At 55.2% G+C, this 17096-nt stretch overlaps 1 protein-coding gene across 1 annotated transcript in view; it reads left to right on the top strand.

Annotated features, from left to right (window-relative positions):
• The first annotated feature begins 2369 nt into the window (after nucleotides 1–2369).
• Nucleotides 2370–17096, top strand: part of ATG2A (autophagy related 2A) — a 37893-nt gene continuing 23166 nt past the window's right edge. Inside the window, exons 1-11 of the mRNA XM_032797711.2 lie at nucleotides 2370–2664; nucleotides 9325–9487; nucleotides 10461–10604; nucleotides 11688–11790; nucleotides 12212–12374; nucleotides 12725–12871; nucleotides 13150–13246; nucleotides 14479–14643; nucleotides 15196–15338; nucleotides 15574–15658; nucleotides 16615–16852. Coding sequence (XP_032653602.1) covers nucleotides 2494–2664; nucleotides 9325–9487; nucleotides 10461–10604; nucleotides 11688–11790; nucleotides 12212–12374; nucleotides 12725–12871; nucleotides 13150–13246; nucleotides 14479–14643; nucleotides 15196–15338; nucleotides 15574–15658; nucleotides 16615–16852 — 1619 coding nt within the window. The 5' untranslated portion in view covers nucleotides 2370–2493. The remainder of the gene's footprint in view (nucleotides 2665–9324; nucleotides 9488–10460; nucleotides 10605–11687; nucleotides 11791–12211; nucleotides 12375–12724; nucleotides 12872–13149; nucleotides 13247–14478; nucleotides 14644–15195; nucleotides 15339–15573; nucleotides 15659–16614; nucleotides 16853–17096) is intronic.

The following is a 17096-nucleotide window of genomic DNA, read 5'->3' as shown; positions in this document are numbered from 1 at the left end:
AGAGAAAGGGATTACTGCTGGGGGGCAGAACCCCATGTAAAAGGGGCACTGGGGTCCAGGGGGGGACAAGGGGCCAGTAGCAGAAGGTGGATCACTGGCCTACAGCAGGTGCTCCAGTTGCAAGTTTGAGCTAATTCCCAGGAGTGACCAGCAGGAGGCACTGCAGGGGTGAGTCACGCCCGGTTACAAGGGGTTACAGTACACTCCCCCAAGGTATAGAATGTCACACTATTGTTGGTTGTTCTCTGTACTGAAGTAACTCTAGGAGTTGCAATGACGGAACAGGCCCCAATTGTGCTAGGAGCTGTACAAACACAGAACAAGTATAGAAAAGGAATTGTCTAACCACGGCTGAAGCTGCTGCCCATCGTGTATTCTCCACAATCTTCCCGCTTTCCTTGTGGAAGATTCAGTTTGTGGGGTTTTGGCAGCTGCCAGGAGAATTTGGGGAGACCATAAGATACCACAGCATCCCCTCCATAGGCCATGCTGCTGCCTGGGTTGTCATGATGTTGTTGTGCTCGATGCTGCAGCAGCATATGGACACCAGCTTGTGGTGCTGTGCCACAGCGAGGGCACTTTGCATGTCCTGCCAGGGTGACATTTCTGCACTACCACTGGGAGGACATTCTAGTGCAATTGGGTGATGTTTTGACAATGCCTCACTGGGTTTTATCCATGCCAGTTGTTGACATTTTCCTGGGGTGCAATGGCATTGTAACAACACAGTGCAGCACTATGACATCACACAGCTAATCACAATGTGATATCAGAATGTGACACGGTGACATCACAATACAGCATTGTGACGACATGAGGAAGCACACTGACATCACAATACAGCTAGCATGATGGTATCACTGTCATAGTGACATCATGATATAGTGCTAGGACATCACAAGGCAATGCAATGACATAATGCTGTGCTATGACATCAAAATACAGTGCTATGATATCACAATGTAACACAGTGATGTTACAATGCAGCACTATTGTTGTTCATCAAGTTTAGTATGGTATTGCCTAAGGAACAGCCAAGAACGCTACCCCATGGTGCTAAGGGCGCACAAACACAGAGTAGCAGGCAGATTCTGCCTCTAAAATCCTACATTCTCAATAGATCAGACAGACACAGCATGGGGGAAGGGGTATCTACACAGGCAGAGCAATCTATGTTATGGCAGCAAATAGCATGCTAGTTTAATGATTTTTGGGGGTGAGGAGGTTTTATTTTAGAGCGGGGGGGCTAAATCGGAAGAAAGGTGTAGAAAAGGATGATGAGGGGGACAGAGCAAGGGAGGAGATGGTAAGAGAGACAGGTGTAGAGTGAAGCAGGATGAAGAGAGTGTGAGGGTGGTAGAGGGTTAGAGCAAACAGCCAATCAGCATATGGCAGAGAAAGTCCAACCAAAACTGTGGGCAGTTCTTTGGCTGTCCAAAGGTCCTTGTTTTGGCTGCTTTTGTTCCTCCCAGCTGGAGTCTCTTGTTGGTTTAACAGTTTCACAGAATTTAAGGCTAGAAGGGGCCATTAGATCATCTCCAGTCTGACCACCTCTATATCACAGGCTAGAGAATTTCACCCAGTTACCCGTATATTAAGCTCAAATATTTTAGTTAACATCACAGCTAAAGCATTTCAGTCCCCAGGAGACTGAACTGGTATGTGCTACGGGCATGGCCCTGGTTGGGCCCAATTTTATTATGGCATTACAGGAAGGTGAAATGACATCACTACACAGAATGATGACATCACATTCCACTGAGAAGACACTGCAATGTTATTGCATCCTGCTAAGTCCCCGCCAATGTTTAATTGAAGCTTTCCCATCCCTCACCATGTCCCCTTCCAGGCATGGTATTATCTGGGGCTCTTGGCTGACGGTCCAGTGGCTAGGACTCAAAAGACTCGAGTCTAGTCTCTGCTATTTATTTGTGTGTGACCTTGGGCAAATCACGTATCCTCTGCCTTAGTTCCCTGTCTGTAAAATGGGGCCTTAGAAACTATTTCACGCCACTTCCTCGTATTGGCCCCTTCCCGCATGCGCTGTGCGGACGAGTGGGTGGCACCTATCTGGCACTAGGGGTGTCGCTTTCTAGCTCAGCCCACTGCGCCTATGCGCAGTAAGGAGGCGTCGGGACCTATTTAGCACCCGCAGAGTCCATTTGTTGCTCTGGTCAGTGGGACGCCTGCACGGTCCGAGCCTCGTCACAGCGGCAAAAACGCGCGCACACGCAGTCTCGGTCTCTGGACTCTATTTCATACCTGCCTGGGTCGCTTTGTGGCGCTTTACCACGGAGCCAATCAGAACAGAGCGCGAGGGGACGGGCCACATTCTCCCAGCCAATCACTGCGGCGCCTGCCCTGCCAGCGGGCCAGTGCTGGGAGAAAACAAGCCGGCCGCGGAGCCGAGCGGGGCAGAGGGAAGTTGAGGTGGGGCGGGCGCACCCCGGGCCGGGTAGAGCTGCCCCCAGGCCCCCTGTCCCCCACCCAGCCATGTCCCGCTGGTTCTTCCCCTGGTCCAGCTCCATCAAGAAGCGGGCCTGCCGCTACCTGCTGCAGCACTACCTGGGCCACTACCTGGAGGAGCGGCTGAGCCTGGAGCAGCTCAGCCTGGACCTGTACCAGGGCGCCGGGGCGCTGCGGGACATTCACCTCGACATCTGGGTGAGGGGCCGAGGCAGGGGTGGGGGCGCTGCGGGACATCCACCTCGACGTGGGGGGTGGGGAGCTGGAGGGGAGAGGTTGTGTGCTGCACGACATCCACCTCGACGTGGGGGGTTGGAGTGGGGCTGGAATCTGTCCTGAGGCATTGGAGGTGGCATGGGCCTAGATCTGTAGCTGGGAGCTGAAGGGGAAGAGGGGAGAACCAGGTGATGTGGGGAGCCCAGATGGGAGTCATATCCCCTGATCCATAGGGTTGAGGGCCTGGGATGGGGCTCAGGGAGGAGTAGCAAGGATCTTGAGAGGCATCTGCCTATATACGTAGATGAGGGACACAGGGCAGTGTGACTGTGGGGGAGGGGTAGGCACTAGGTGTATGCAGGGCCAGAAAGTAGACTGGTGACTGGGAAGAGAGGGTGGGTGCGATTAGTGACAGTGACTGATCCCACTAGGAAGAAATTAGCTTCAGGATGGGTTGTCATCCCTTGTGTGTTTCACTGCCTCCCAGCTGCCCAGGCAGTACTCCATGCTCAGGGTCATGTCTCTGAAATACCCAGCTTATAGAGCACTAACTGCACTGTGTGTTTTTGGGACGAGGCGGGGACGGACCACTTGGGAAGTGGCCTCATGGAGGAGTTGGTTAACCCAACTCCCACCCTGTGTGCTAGGATGGTCCGTGGGGTGCTGATGCTGGTATATTTCCATGGCCTGTTCCTTGCGGATTTCATTTGCTGGAGTGAAGTTCCATTGAGCCTATCTGGCCAGTCTCCTGGCTAATAGTCTCCTGGCTCCTGTGGGGGAGGGATAGCTTAGTGATTTGAGCATTGGCCTGCTAAACCCAGGGTTGTGAGTTCAATCCATGAGGGGGCCATTTAGGGAACTGGGGTAAAAATCCATCTGGGGATCCTGCTTTGAGCAGGGGATTGGAGTAGATGACCTTCTGAGGTCCCTTCCAACCCTAATCTTCTATGATATGAGACAACCAGGAAAGGGCTGGACAGACACCCACCCTCTTCTAGTCCAGTGCTCTGTCTCGTACCCCTACCTAGGCTGGTATGAAGCTAATGCTAGAAGTTTCACCCCCACTGCTGTGGAGCCGAACTCTGTAGTCTTACACCTTGTGGGGTGTGTGCTTGTGTCATAAATGGATAGGTAGGTAAGGGTTAAGTTTCTTTTACCTGAAAAGGGTAACCGAACACCTGACCAGAGGACCAATCAGAGAACTGGATTGTTTAAAGTCAGGGGCGGGAATTTGTATACTCGGGGTCTTTGTTGTTTTCTTAGCTATGAGGAAACAAGTCTTCTTCTAATTCTCTCCTAATACTTCTTCTAAACATCTGTAAGTACCCAGGAACCGCAAAGTAATTCAGCTATGATGGTCTTTGGGGTGTATTTACCTGTATGTTAATTTGTTGTGCTGGTTTAATTGGGCTATCTTTTAAATCAGACTGTTTCTTTATATTTTCTTATAAGCAAGAGCCTGTATTGAGTTTCTTAATGCAAGATGATTGTTTTATATTTTCTTTCTTTTTTTCTATAAAGTTTTCTTGTTAAACCTTGTGAAAGTTCTTTTCCTAGGGAGGCAAAGGGAAAAGCCAGGCTGTGGGCTATTTTCCTATTTGGGTCCAGGGAAAGAGCAGACTACGGGGAAAGAGACGAAGAATTCTCTCTGTTCTCTGGTGGTTACAGTTTTTCCCTCATTCCTGGAGCAAGGGGGGTGGCAGAGCCCAGCTGTGGGTATTTTGCATCTCCATTGTCCTGAGGGAAGCAGAAAAGCTGGTTTCTTGGGTCACACAGGTTAGCCGCGAGGCAAGCCTGATAAGGAGGGGGAAGGGGTTATTTTCCCTGCTTTTAGCATCCAAGGGATTGGGAATCTGGGTGTCCCACCAAGGGAGGGTTGGGGACACCAGAGGGAGGAAAGGGGGGATCAGGCCCCATAGATTAATTCCTGATCTGGTGGCAGCGAGAATATCCAAGCTGGTAGTGAGCTTGGGGGAGTTTCAGGTAAGCCCCCAAACTTTGGACGCAAAAGTCCAGGTTTGGGACAGGACCAGACTGGTGGACACTAAAGTCCAGGTCTGGGACTGGACGGCTAGATTACCACAGCTTGTATTTGAGCCATTCACCCACTTAGCCCACCCTTACATTTCTTCCCCTGGTTTATATTAGCAGCAGTGCAGTGCCTCAGTTTCTCCACCTTCCTTGGAGCTGGGCCACCGTTCCCTGTCTTCTGCCCACCTTGAGTTGGGGGAGGGGCTGCTGTAGCTGCTGGGTTAATAACCTTGCTGTCACCCCAGGTATAGTGTCTTAGGGAAGTGGGGTATGTCCCTGAGTGGTGGGTCGTGTCACCATGTCCCAAATAATAGCCCAGCATTGTGTTGTGGCAAGTGTCAGGCCCCGGTTTCCAGTGCCCCAGTGTGAAGGGAATGAGGGGACAAGGAAGCTGCATGGGGCCTGGGGTGTGTTGCTCGTGGGGTGGGGGAGGTTGGGAAGGAGAATCAGAGTGGAGCCACTCAGTGAAGCTGTGGCTTGGAATTGAGGGACGTCAACAGAATGGGGGGGAGAGAAGAGCCTAGGGGGCTGAGGGATGGGTTATGCTCAGTGGTTCTCAAACTTTTGTCCTGGTGACCCCTTTCACATAGCAAGCCTCTGAGTGTGACCCCCCCCCCAAATAAATTAAAAACACTTTTTCAATATATATTTAACACCATTATAAATGCTGGAGGCAAAGCGGGGTTTGGGGTGGAGACTGACAGCTTGTGACCCCTCCAGGTAATAACCTCATGACCCCAGGAGGGGTCCCGACCCCCAGTTTGAGAACCCCTGCTTGCAGGCATGTGCCGTGACTCATCTTTGAACTCTTGCAGAGGGGAGAGCACCCCCTGCTAAGTCCCCAACCCACTTTCTGAAGCACAAGCCCACCCAGCACCACTCTGCGGCTGGGACATTGGGTTCAGCACTGACGGGGGCGGGGGGGGGGAAGTGCTGCCTCCTGAGCCCCTCACTCACTGCAAGTGTCCCTGGCACTATGGGTGGTGCTTTTGTGTGATACGTCCCTGGTGGCAGTGGTCTGGTTCTGGTCCAACCTTTGGGAATTGGACTCTGGCAGCAGATGGCTCTTGGGTGTCTGTTTCCTCTGGAGCTGATCCACCTGCAGTGTATGTCTGTACCTCTGCGTCTTCTCTGGGCTGCTAGAAGCTTTCATGGCTGCTGCCTGTGGGGTCATTGGTCATCGAGCCCCCATTATTGCATCACATGCTGTTAATGGAGATGGAGGTGGGACAGGGTCACGGTCACAGAGAGGGCGGTCACCACAGAAGCTAGGTGAGTTGGCTGGCCTCCAGGTTTGGGTGCTGTAAAGCCATGAGGCGATGCATGTGGCCATCCACCTTCCCATCTCCTGCCCCAGTTCTCCACTCCCCTGCCCCAGAAATGCAACCACCTTAGGGGTGGGGCAGCTGGGAGGATTGGGGGTGTGGGGAGAGTCCCCAAAGGTTTCTGCCACCTGTACCGTCTCAGATCCTGACATCTCGTGGCTGGTGGATATTTGGGCCCTGGGATAAAGGAAAGGGGAATGGGGTCTGATTGGAGCAAGGTGGCATGGGGGGAGCAAGGCTGTTGGCGGACAGTCTGCTAATGGGTTGTGGCTGTCTCTTGCCCAGGGATCCCTGCCTGATGCTGCCCCCAATGCCTGCACTGCTTCCCCCAGCTGGTAGGCCCTGACAGCCAAGGGGGAATGGGCTCCTCATGGCATCTGAGGTACTGCAGCCTCATTTAATCCTGTTCTGTCCACAGTTGCCTGGCCACTCTGGAATTTGCTAGGGTCTCTTTGGCTCCCTGTTTTGGGAATGGACCCCCTGGGCTCTGCTAAGCTGCATCTGTGGCATCCTCTGTGGAAGCCTCACTAACGTTAATAATAGATTTCTCCATTTCTCTTCCCCCGAAAGGTCATTTTACACATGGGTAAACTGAGGCACAGAGCAATGGCAGTGACTGGCCCAAGCTTGCATGGAGGTTCCGTGGTAGAGTGAGGAATGGAATTCCACTGCTGTGTGTAGCAATTGAGGGGGAGATATTTCTGATGTCAATATCAAAATGGGGGAGTGGGGTCAAGAGGGTCAGAGTGGGGCAAAGAGCCAGAACTCCTGGGTTCTCTCTCCAGCTCTAGGCCCTCAGGTGGTGGTGCTGTATTGCGAGTGGCTTGGTAATGCCAGTTGCTCTTGGGTGTGCCCTGCTGGTTGTTGGGGATAGCCTGGCACCGCGGGTGAGGCTGCGCTGGATGTATATATTCATGGTGTGCCATGGATACAGAAAATACCAAAGGGGGAGGGGAGAGTGTGGGTAGGTGAGTGATCAGACCCCAGGGCTGATGAATGCCCTGAGCTCACGCCAGCACCGGAGCTGCTCATTAATCTGGTCTGTGACTCAGGGTTTCCTGACTGGCTTCAAAACAAGCACAGAGCTTCCGTATGGGGAGAGGGGAGGAGAGGCATTGTCTCTGATTGGGAAACTGAGGCACAGGGGCTGCACCTCCCAGTGGCACACAGTGAGTTAGCAGGAGAGCTGGGATAGAACCCAGGAGTCCTGTCTCCCAGCCCCCTGCTTACTGCTAGACCTGACTCCCAGCCCCCCCCTGCTCTAACCCACTAGATCCCCTCATGAAATCTGCTCCCTCTTGTTCTCTGCACTGGCCCAGCCCTGCCTTAGTTTCCTTGCCAGCCCAGGGGGTGGCAGTGGGGGATGTTGCCATTTTGGGCTGGCCAACCAGCCTGTAATCCTAGTGCCAGTGAGACCCGCCCCTTGCACAGAGGTGGCTGTTGTCCTACCTGCTGGGGAACAGGGCTGCTGTCCTTCATCAGTGCGTTATAATTAGCAGCTGCGGTCACTGTACACCTGCTAGAATGATGTTCCCCTGGCATGTTGGGACTGGCTTTCTGTGTCCCCCCACCGCCACTACTGTGTCCCACTGTCCCTCCTTACTTGCCCTCCCCTCCCTGCCATGTCTCAATCACCCTCCCTATTCTTGGCTTTCCAGGAAGCTGTTCCATGAGGCACAATACAGCCTCAGCTGGCTGCCGCTGGACTGGCTGCTTCCTTCTGCTCCTGTTAAGCTGTGTGTGACACATGGTGGCAGTATGGTCTAGTGGCCAGGGCACTGGCTGAGAGGCAGGACATTTGGTTTCTAGTCCCAACTCTGCCACTGTCTCTCTGTTCCTCAGTTTCCACTCCCATCCTTTGTCTGTTTCAATTAGAAGCTCATCAGGTCAGGGACTAGCCAGCACTGTCCTTGTGGGGGCTGATGCAACTGGGCGATCCTGATCTTGGTCTGGGGGGGGGTCTGTGTGACTCCCAGCCCAATGGGGGCCTCTGATTTGGGTTGGGGGGGGTCTGTGCAGTGCTGGGGGACCTTGATCTTGGTCTATGCGGTGCCTGGTATGATGGGGAACCCTGATCTTGTTGTGCACAATGTTTGGTGCCATAGGGCCCTTGATCTTGCGAGGGGGCGAGGCAGGGCTGTGCAGCCTCTGGCCTGATGAGGAGGGTCTCCAATCTGAGTTGGGATCCCAAGCATTATTGTCAGAATAATCCAGTAGCCTTAATACTTTAGCATTTTTATGAGGCCTACAATTAACTAGCTGGAAACCTTGTCCAGACAGCCTGCTACTTCCTCTGCTGAAATAGTTTTGCAACCAAGTCACCTGACCTCCCCAGCCCTTGTCACCAGAGTAGATTTTAGAACAACAATCCATGTCATCTGGCATCAGAGGGTGGATTCCCAGATAAGAGTGCAGCATGCAAGAATCAGCTAGCCGCTGGTGACATACAGTCAGCTCTGGAGTGGGGCACTACAGGGCATGTTAGCCTAGGACAGGAAGTGCAGCTTGAAGTGCTCAGGGTATTTGTACCCTGCTAGAATGTGGACAGGCCAGTTGGATTCGCACACTTCGCCACTCACCATTGAGGTTAACGATGGGCCTGAAGTGGAATCTGGCTGTTCCAGGCACTAGGAAGTTGTGAGCTGCCTCTGCTTGGAGTGGGGAATGCAGTGCTGAGTCAGCTCCCTGTTTCCAAAAAGGTAGCAAACTGCAAGCCAAACAGTGGCTCAAGCAGGGGTGGCTGCTGGGAGTCAGGACTCTTGGATTTTATTCCTAGCTCTGCCCTGGCTTGCTGTGTGACCCCAGACTCCCTGCCTCAGTTTACCTCTTCAGAGAATGGTAGGTATCAGAGTTACTTGGTGTGATGCTTAACCCCTCTGTCCTTCATTGGGGAAGGTTTGAAGGGGTAGGAGCCCTTGAGAGTGCAGGAGCTTAGTGGTCTTAGCAACAAGTTGGAAATCCCTTGACTCAGAGATGCTGCCAGTTTGAATCCTGACAAAATCACTTTGGGGCCTGGAGGTTAAATAGATGTAAACTCCATGAAGCTCTCAGCTGAGGGCAGCTCTGAAAACTGACATCCACTTTCTCTGCTGTCTTTGGTCAAATAACCCTATGCAACAGTGAAGGGAATATCTGCTGGCTTCCGCACCCCACTCCAGAGGTACCTGTATCAGCGCTGGGCAAGGGATCCTGGTATAAACAGCCCCCTTGCCCCACCCCAGAGGTGGCTGCATCTTTGTCCCAGGTGAGTGATCTCTGTCTGAATGTTCCTCTGTTCTCCTTGCAGTCGGTGAATGAGCTCTTGGAGTCAGTGAGCACCCCACTGGAGATTGTGGATGGCTTCATCAACAGCATCGCGGTCACCATCCCCTGGTCGGCGCTGGTGACGGAGAACTGCACCGTGGAGGTGACAGGGCTGCAGATCACGTGCCGGCCCAAGTACCGCAGCGGTGAGAGCTGGACCTGTGGGGTGGGGCTGCTCCCAGCCTCCTCCTAGTGTAGGGACATGGCCACAGCAGCCTGCGCTCTGGCTAGTGCCTGCTCCCCGTGCCCATTAGGGGTGTTGCTCCTTTAACTCCAGCTGTGGAGGCCTGAGCTCTCAGAGTGTGTGGTCCCAGGGGCAGACTGATAGCTGGCACTGGTGTCTTAATTTGCTGGTCTTTCTCCCTGCAATGCAAAGGTGCTCAGCATCTCTCGCCCTGCTTCGCATTTCCCATAAGCCCTGGTGATGATCGAAGGTTACAGCTGGCCAACTGTGTGAAGTGGGGTCCCCCCCATGTGAGTTTTGCCCTGCTACCTGCAGGAGAGGTGGTTTTAACGAACCTCTTGGGGATCCTGCCACTGTCCCAGCCAGGCCTCGATTGGGATCTCTGCTAGCGCACCGCACAGAGATGGACTGCACCTGACGTGAGGGCTCCAGGGTGGGGACTGACCTCACCAGCTGGAGTTCTGGGAGCGGGTGGCTGCTTCTGGAGGGTCGTTAGCCCTTTCAGAGCTGGGGGGCTTCTTGGATGCCAGCAGAAATAATTAATAGGGGCTCTTAAAATTGCTCCTACAGGCATCTCTTCCCCTCCCCTGCCCAGGGTGAGAGTATGAACCCCGCTACCATCACTGCCAGGTGCTGCACAGACCCCTCCAGGCCTGAGACCAGGCCCCCTGGGGCTGGGTACTGCACAGACCTAGTGAGAGACAGTCCCTGCTTGAGAAGGAGAACTATCCCCAACGTTAGGTGTGGAAACCAAGGCCTAGTGCTAGGGTAGCCTGGGGCTTGGATCCTGTTTCTGCCTGAGTCCCTTTCCTGTTCTGTGCTTTGAGGTGGACAGTGAGTGTGTGCCTGCTGGGCATTGCCTTTGGTGGATGGGGCTGTCAGTGCCTTCAGGGTTCACTGCCCCTCAGTAACGAAATGCCCCTCCGTTCCCGCAGCCACCCCGGGAACAGAGTCTCAGAGCTGGTCATCTTGCATGACCACGAGCATGCAGCTGGCCCAGGAGTGCCTGAAAGACCAGGCTGAGGAGCCCCCCCAGCCTCTTGAGGGCCTCGAGATGTTCGCCCAGACCATCGAGACGGGTGAGTCTCTCCCAGGATCTTCTAGGGCAAGAGCCAAGGAGAGTCTCATTGCAGATGGGGAACCATGAGCAGGTGGAGACCCAGGAATCCTGACTCTTGGTCCCACCCTGCTCTAACCTGTTAGAACCAAATCCAGTCCCAGAGTTGGAGATTGGGTCTTGGGTTCTGGTTCCAAGCCTCCCTTGCTCTAACCCACACAGACCCCACTTCTGTCCCAGAGCAGGGAATAGAACCTAGGAGTCCTGGCTCCCAGTCTAACCACTAATCTCAGTGGTAAGCAACTTTTCTTGTCTGTTATAAATTCAGGGTAACATAGAATCATAGATCATTAGGGTTGGAAGGGACCTCGAGAGATCATCTAAATCCAACCTCCTGCTCAAAGCAGGACCAATCTCCAAATGGCCTTCTCAAGGACTGAACTCACAACCCTGGGTTTAGCAGGCCAATGCTCAAACCACTGAGCTATCCCTCCCCCCCATGTACAGAAGGGTAGCACAGTGGTCTCCAAAGTGGGGGGTGCGCGGCAGGAGGAGCGCTTTTTTTTTTTTTTTTTTGGCTTTGGCAAAAATGGTAGAGCCAGCGCAGCAGGGGTGCATGCTCAAAACATTTTTATTGATAGGGGTGCGCATTCAAAAATGTTTGGAGACAACTGGAGTAGAAGATAGATAAAATGCTCCCATAACATACCACTCCACTGCACCCCCAACCTCCCAAAGGGGAGTAGTTGGAGAGAGAGTGTGGCAGACGTCAGCTGTGTGGCTGAAAGCCAGATAACCTGCCCTCCATAAGAACCAATATGGGACAGAGGAGAGAGGCTTAGTGCAGAGATCCCTGGGGTGGGAGATAGTATGGCCTAGTGAATAGGGCACTGGAGTAGGAACTTGGGAGACCTAGATTTTATTCCCAGGTCCACCACTGTGACTTTGGGCAAATATCTGTGCTTCCATTTCCCCATCTGTAAAATGGGGATAATAATACTGCCCTCCTCTGTAAAGCACATTGAGAGCTACAGATTGAAACAGAGGTAATTACTGCAAGATGGTCCCTTAACATCTCTGGTTCTCTCCGGCATCCCCTGCCCAGTGCTGCGGCGGATCAAGGTGACGTTCCTGGACACCATTGTTCGGGTGGAGCATGTACCCAGCAGCTCTCAGACTGGGGTGGCCCTAGAGGTGCATATTAAAAGGTAATGGGGGTTCTGCTCCTGAGTGTGGAGGGGGGTATCCGATGAAGTGTGGAGAAGGAGACTGTTCCCCTGGGGATCCTGTCAGAATTTGAGCTAAGCTGGGTCAAGTCAGGCTGGTACCTGGATGGGTGACATCCCAGAAGGAATGGAGTGGTACGGGAGCCATGTGGGGGCTTCAGTGAGGGATGCTCTTCCCCCTCTCAGTGTTTTCCTGATTCTCAGCATCCCTTGCTCTAACCGCCAGGCCCCACTCTCCCCCCAGAACTGGGGATAGAACTAGGAGTCCTATCTCCCAGCCCCCCTCACTGCTCTAAGTGCTAGTCTAAGTGCTAAGTACCCAGCTGTCTGAGGCCACCTTTGGCCCAGCTCTGGTACCCATGGAGCTGTGTCTAACTCCGTCCCCTGTGACTCGCTCCCGCAGGCTGGATTACTGCGACGAGGCAGTGAAGGACCTCAACCAGGTGCTTCCAGTTGACATCCACCAACCCCCGGCCTTCGTGCACAAGATCTTGCAGCTGAGTGGTGTGCAGCTGTACTACGAGGAGTTCCCTGAAAGCGCAGCCTCGCCTGTGCCTGGCCCCCAGGTATCTCCAGGCACAGCCGTGGGAGGGGAGAGGTGGGCCTGCTTGAGGGAGGGGAGTGGGTCTAATGTATAAGAGTCATGGCTGCCAGCCCCCTGCTCAAACCACTAGACCCCACTCCCTTTTCAGGGCTTAGGAAGGAACCCAGGAATCCTGGTCTGAACACAAGGCATGGGATTGTAAGAGAGAGCTTCTGGGTTCTCTCCCCAGCTGTGTGTGTTGGCAGCTCGGTATGCCCTGGCTGCCATGCGGGGAGAGCCCACTGAATCCTTTTGGGATGGGAGGGGCTGCTGGTCCCAAACCAGCCTCATCCATTTGTAGCAACCAAACTCTTCTCCTTTCCATTTTCCCAGCCCCAACCCCAGATGAGCGAGTCATTGTCCTCAGCCAGTGGAGAGGCGCCCGCGTCTCCTGACCGTCCCCTGCAAATTGGCAGCTGTTCTGGCTACATGGAGATGAGGATCAAACTCAAGCAGAATGAGGCCTTTCCCGGGCCCAAGGTGAGAAACATTGGGTGAGGGGGATCCCAACTTCCCGTTTTCCCAGCTGAAAGGGGGTCTCATGGAGATGTGGCATAGTGCACCACCTAATGTTGTTCACCTGTGGAACTCGCTGCCTCAGGAACATCCTGTGGCTGGGAGGGGAGCCAGAATGGATGGGCCCATTGGTCTGATCTGGGAGGAGGAGCTGCATGGGCCCATTAATCTGTTCAGTGGAGGTGTTGGGGGGGGAGAAGGAGGAACCTGCCTAGTGAATTCTGCTTGTCTCCTCTCCCCAGCTGGAGCTGGATGGGAAGCTGGGATCCCTGCACCTCTTGGTCTCCCCCCAGCAGATTTTCTACCTGCATGACCTGCTGACAGCACTGAGTGTCTCAGGTGAGCCACCGCTGGGAGGTCGTTCCACCCTTTCCTCCACCCCGGCTAAACACAGCTCTTGGTAACACCTAGAGAGGCTCCTGGGTTTTGTCCCCAGCTCTGAAAGGGGAAAGGGGTCCAGTGGGTTAGAGCTGTAGGAGGCTGGGAGTCAGGATGCCTGGGGAGAGGACTCGGGGGATCACTACCTGGTTTGCTGGCTTGATGCTCCTTCTGTTGTGAGAATCTTGGAGGAGCTGCTGCTGTGATCTGGGCTCAGCTATCCATGCCTAGTATCCCTGTGCCCCTGCTTTCGGGGCTCGGCTGTCTGTCTGGGCACCACATGCCCTTGCCACCTCTCTGGATGCTCTGCCAGTGACAGGTGCTGGCTGGGCTGCAGCCCTGTCTGGGGAGGGCGCCAGAAGCTTCAGCCCTTTACCTGAGTTTGACCCCTGCAGGCGGTTGGGGGGAAGCTTCTTCTGATTGGCTGTCTGACCCACTTGCCCACCTCCTGGGGCAGAGCAACCAATCAGAGCTGCTGAAGGAAGAGTTCTCTCTCCCTTGGTCAGCAACCTGAACCATTCCCCCAGGAGGGGAGGTGGAGGGGAGAAGCGCAGTCCTGAGGGTTCGCTGTGTGTCCCCCTCCCCGACCCCATGAGAGAGGCTTAGGTGGGCTGAGAGGAGGAGGGAGCAGCGAGAGCCCAGCACCTCAAGATAGCTCATCTCCTGCTCTCTCCCTCCTTGCAATGCCCAGCTTGGGAGAAGAGGGTGGGGAGAGAACCCCAGGAAGAGCTGAAGTGAGGCCACAGCAGATGGGGCTGGGGGAACAGGTTTGATTGGACACTGGGGAGGCAGAATTAAGTGCTGGGCAGGGGAGGAACAGAAACAGCCTCTGCTGCAGGAGCTCTCAGCCCCCTGCCCTACATCACCTTACCTAGTCAAGGGGCATGGGCACCGCACCCCCTCATGCATGGAACGAGCAGGGCAAGTCCAGAGACAGACCAAAGCCGTCATCTTTTCAGACGTCTCGTGACTCTTGGGGGACTGACTTGTCCCAACTTCCCGAGATCAGTACTGCCCTTTGGGTGGGGAGATCCTCGCTCAGCGGGGCTCAGCTGTCTCTGCCTGGCAATCCACGTGCCAGTGGGATCCAGCCCAAGCCCCTCTTTCCCCACCAGTACCCCAGCTGGTCCCCAGGGGCTATCTCCTCTCTGCACCTCCCTAACCTCCACGGCTCCTCCTCTCCCCAACCCAAGAAGCCAATGGCCTGCAGGAGAAGCTAAGCAAGAGCCGCCCACTGGACTCTGAGGACCTGAAGCTGATAGAACAGGATCTGAGCCAACAGCTGCACGGGGGCCAGGGCTTGGGGCCAGGCCGGCTTGAGGAGGAGTTGGAGAGCTTCGTGGGCCTAGAGAACAGAGGTGACGTCTGGGTGAGGTGCACTGTGGAGGAGGGGTGTTAGTGCTAGACTCTGCCCTACATCGGGGCCTGTGCGCTGCAGACAAACCCCTAACCCTGCCTGGGGAGCCAGGATGAGGAGCCTTGGCCCATTGGCTCCAGAAGCAGCATAGGCCACTCCCACTTGAGCTCAGGGAGGATTTCCCTCAGCTGGCAGCAACAGCAGGTCTCTTATCCTTTGTGTGGCCCTGCCGCTGCAGGGTGATGGAGATTACACACCGGGGCACTACAAAACCAGAGCATGGAGTTGTGCAGCCAGAGACTTTCACTGAGCTCTTCTGGTGTCCCTCAGTCCCAACCCACCACCTGTGTGTTATCCCAGCCCTACTCCCCTTTCGCCCCAGCTCTGCTGGTGCCCCTCAGCCCCCTTAGTGTGTGAAACCTTATATGAGGGCAGCAGTTTCTGGTGTGCCTGCCCCCATGCTGCATGGTCTCCCAGTACAACAGGCTGCCTGTCCCTCTGCTGGGGCTCCGCCTCCCTCCCGTGACCCTGCTTCTTCCCCTTTGCCTTCCAGAGATGTTCTTCTCCATGGCTGCCATGACAAGCAGCGTGACCTCCGTGCGCTCAGTCAGTGATCTCTCCGACATTGAGCTCGATTCCTCTGTGCACAGCGACTACAGCGCCTGCCCCCTGCAGCCGCCTTCCTTTGCACCAGGGGTGAGAATTTGCTGGTGTGGGGCGGAGTGGGGGGGCATAGCTGGCAGCATCTGGCACTGTTCTCCCTCAGCTCCCCCCTTTTCCCGTGTCTAGAACCAGGCGGAGCCCTCTGGAGCTGTCTGTGCCTGCTCTGCTCCCAAAGCCACATGGTCCCGGGAGCACCTTGCTGCCACCAAACCTTGTCTGTGCCACCCTGGTCTGGCTCTGCATCCCTAACCTCCGCTTCTCTCTGCAGCTGATCCTGAGCAGCCCCAGGCGCTACGGCCATTCCCCTTTCGCTGCTACGCTACCGGGCCTGCAGGGCTTGAGCAAACTGCCAGGTGAGTGGGGCCCATCCTGCTGGGTTCGTGCTGCACCTCAGTGGGGAACATGGGGTTCCACCCAGTGCTGGGAAGGCAGTGGGGTTTGGGGTAGAGCAGCCTGGACTCCTGGGTTCTATCCCAGCTCTGGGATGGTAAAGGGCTCTAGTGAATCAGAGCAGGTGGAGGCCTGGGAGTGTCTGCTTCTGGGTTCTATTCACTGCTTGGGGGGCTGCAGGCTTAGAGTCCATCCCTGAAGCTCACTGACTGTAGAAGTCATCCTTCACTCATGGCTGAAATCTGACTCAACCATCTAGGGGTAAGTGTACACACCTCTGGGGTGGAGCGTGGGCGCCGTTTATACAGGGATCCCTCACCTGACACAGAGATGCAGCTGCCTCTGGGTTGGGGCATGGGGGCTGCCACGTCCAGGTGAGTTTGAGAGGTAGAAGGCAATAACCCCCCACTGTAACTTGACTGGGGCAGCTAGGTTAGTGCCTCACCCCTGCGGGAGATCAACAAGCAAGAAGGGCCTCGGTTTCCCCCTCCACCCTGACCCTTCCCCTTTGGAAAGCCACACCTCTATTGGCCTAAGCTCTCTTTCTCCCTGCGAAGTTGTGGGGCCTAGGGCTCCTGAGTTCTATTCCCAGCACTAGGCTCCCGCCATCCCCTCCCTGCCCCCCACCACAACTCTGCCATTGCCTGGTAATCCCAACCTGCAGCCTATTCTGCTGTGAGGCATCCCCTGCTTGGAGGGAAGAGTGCCCTAGCAGGTTTCCCAGAATCCTCTGGAGGTTGGTTGTAATGCACCAGCTTTGCCTAGTGTGGGAGACCTGATGCGAGTCCCGCAGTGGGGAGAATGGCCAGTTGTAGTCCCTTTGCTAGCCAGGCTAGCCCAGGAGTGTTGGGACTAGCCTAGGGGGTGGGGAGCTCTCGCTGCCAGGACTGTCTGATCCGAGGTACCTGATCTGTTGCAGGCAAGGCCCCCCAGCTGCCCTCCCTGGAGAGCCTGCGGCCAGAGACGCTGCTCAAAGTTACGGTGGGCGGTCTCACCCTGACGGTCCCGCATCAGTGCCCCGGCCCGCCTGCCCCTCCCCAGCTGGCCCAGCGTTTCTTTGCCAAGTTGGCCTTCTTCAAAGACTCTGCCTTCGGTGGGCGGGACTTTGGGCATCTGCGCCAGTGCTTTGAGAAGGCCTGTCCTTGCAGTAACCTCAGGTAGGCTGGGTGCAGCTCCCTGCCCCTCGTGGGGAACACATGATACATCTTGGCTACTTCCTACCCCAGTCTGGGAAGTGGTATGGAGACAGGTACTAGGGGATGTTTTAGATGAGTGATCTCCAGGGGACTGGGGCATTGGGAGGGAGGGCCAGCATGGATTGTGAAGAGAGGGCACGGCACCCCTAGTGCCATGCTGGGGTATTGGGGCCAGCACTGATTGTGAGGGGAAAGCGCCCCTCCA

Source organism: Chelonoidis abingdonii, chromosome 17 (assembly GCF_003597395.2).
Source record: "Chelonoidis abingdonii isolate Lonesome George chromosome 17, CheloAbing_2.0, whole genome shotgun sequence".
Classification (NCBI taxonomy): domain Eukaryota; kingdom Metazoa; phylum Chordata; order Testudines; family Testudinidae; genus Chelonoidis; species Chelonoidis abingdonii.
This window is presented reverse-complemented; position numbering and strand designations above follow the sequence as displayed.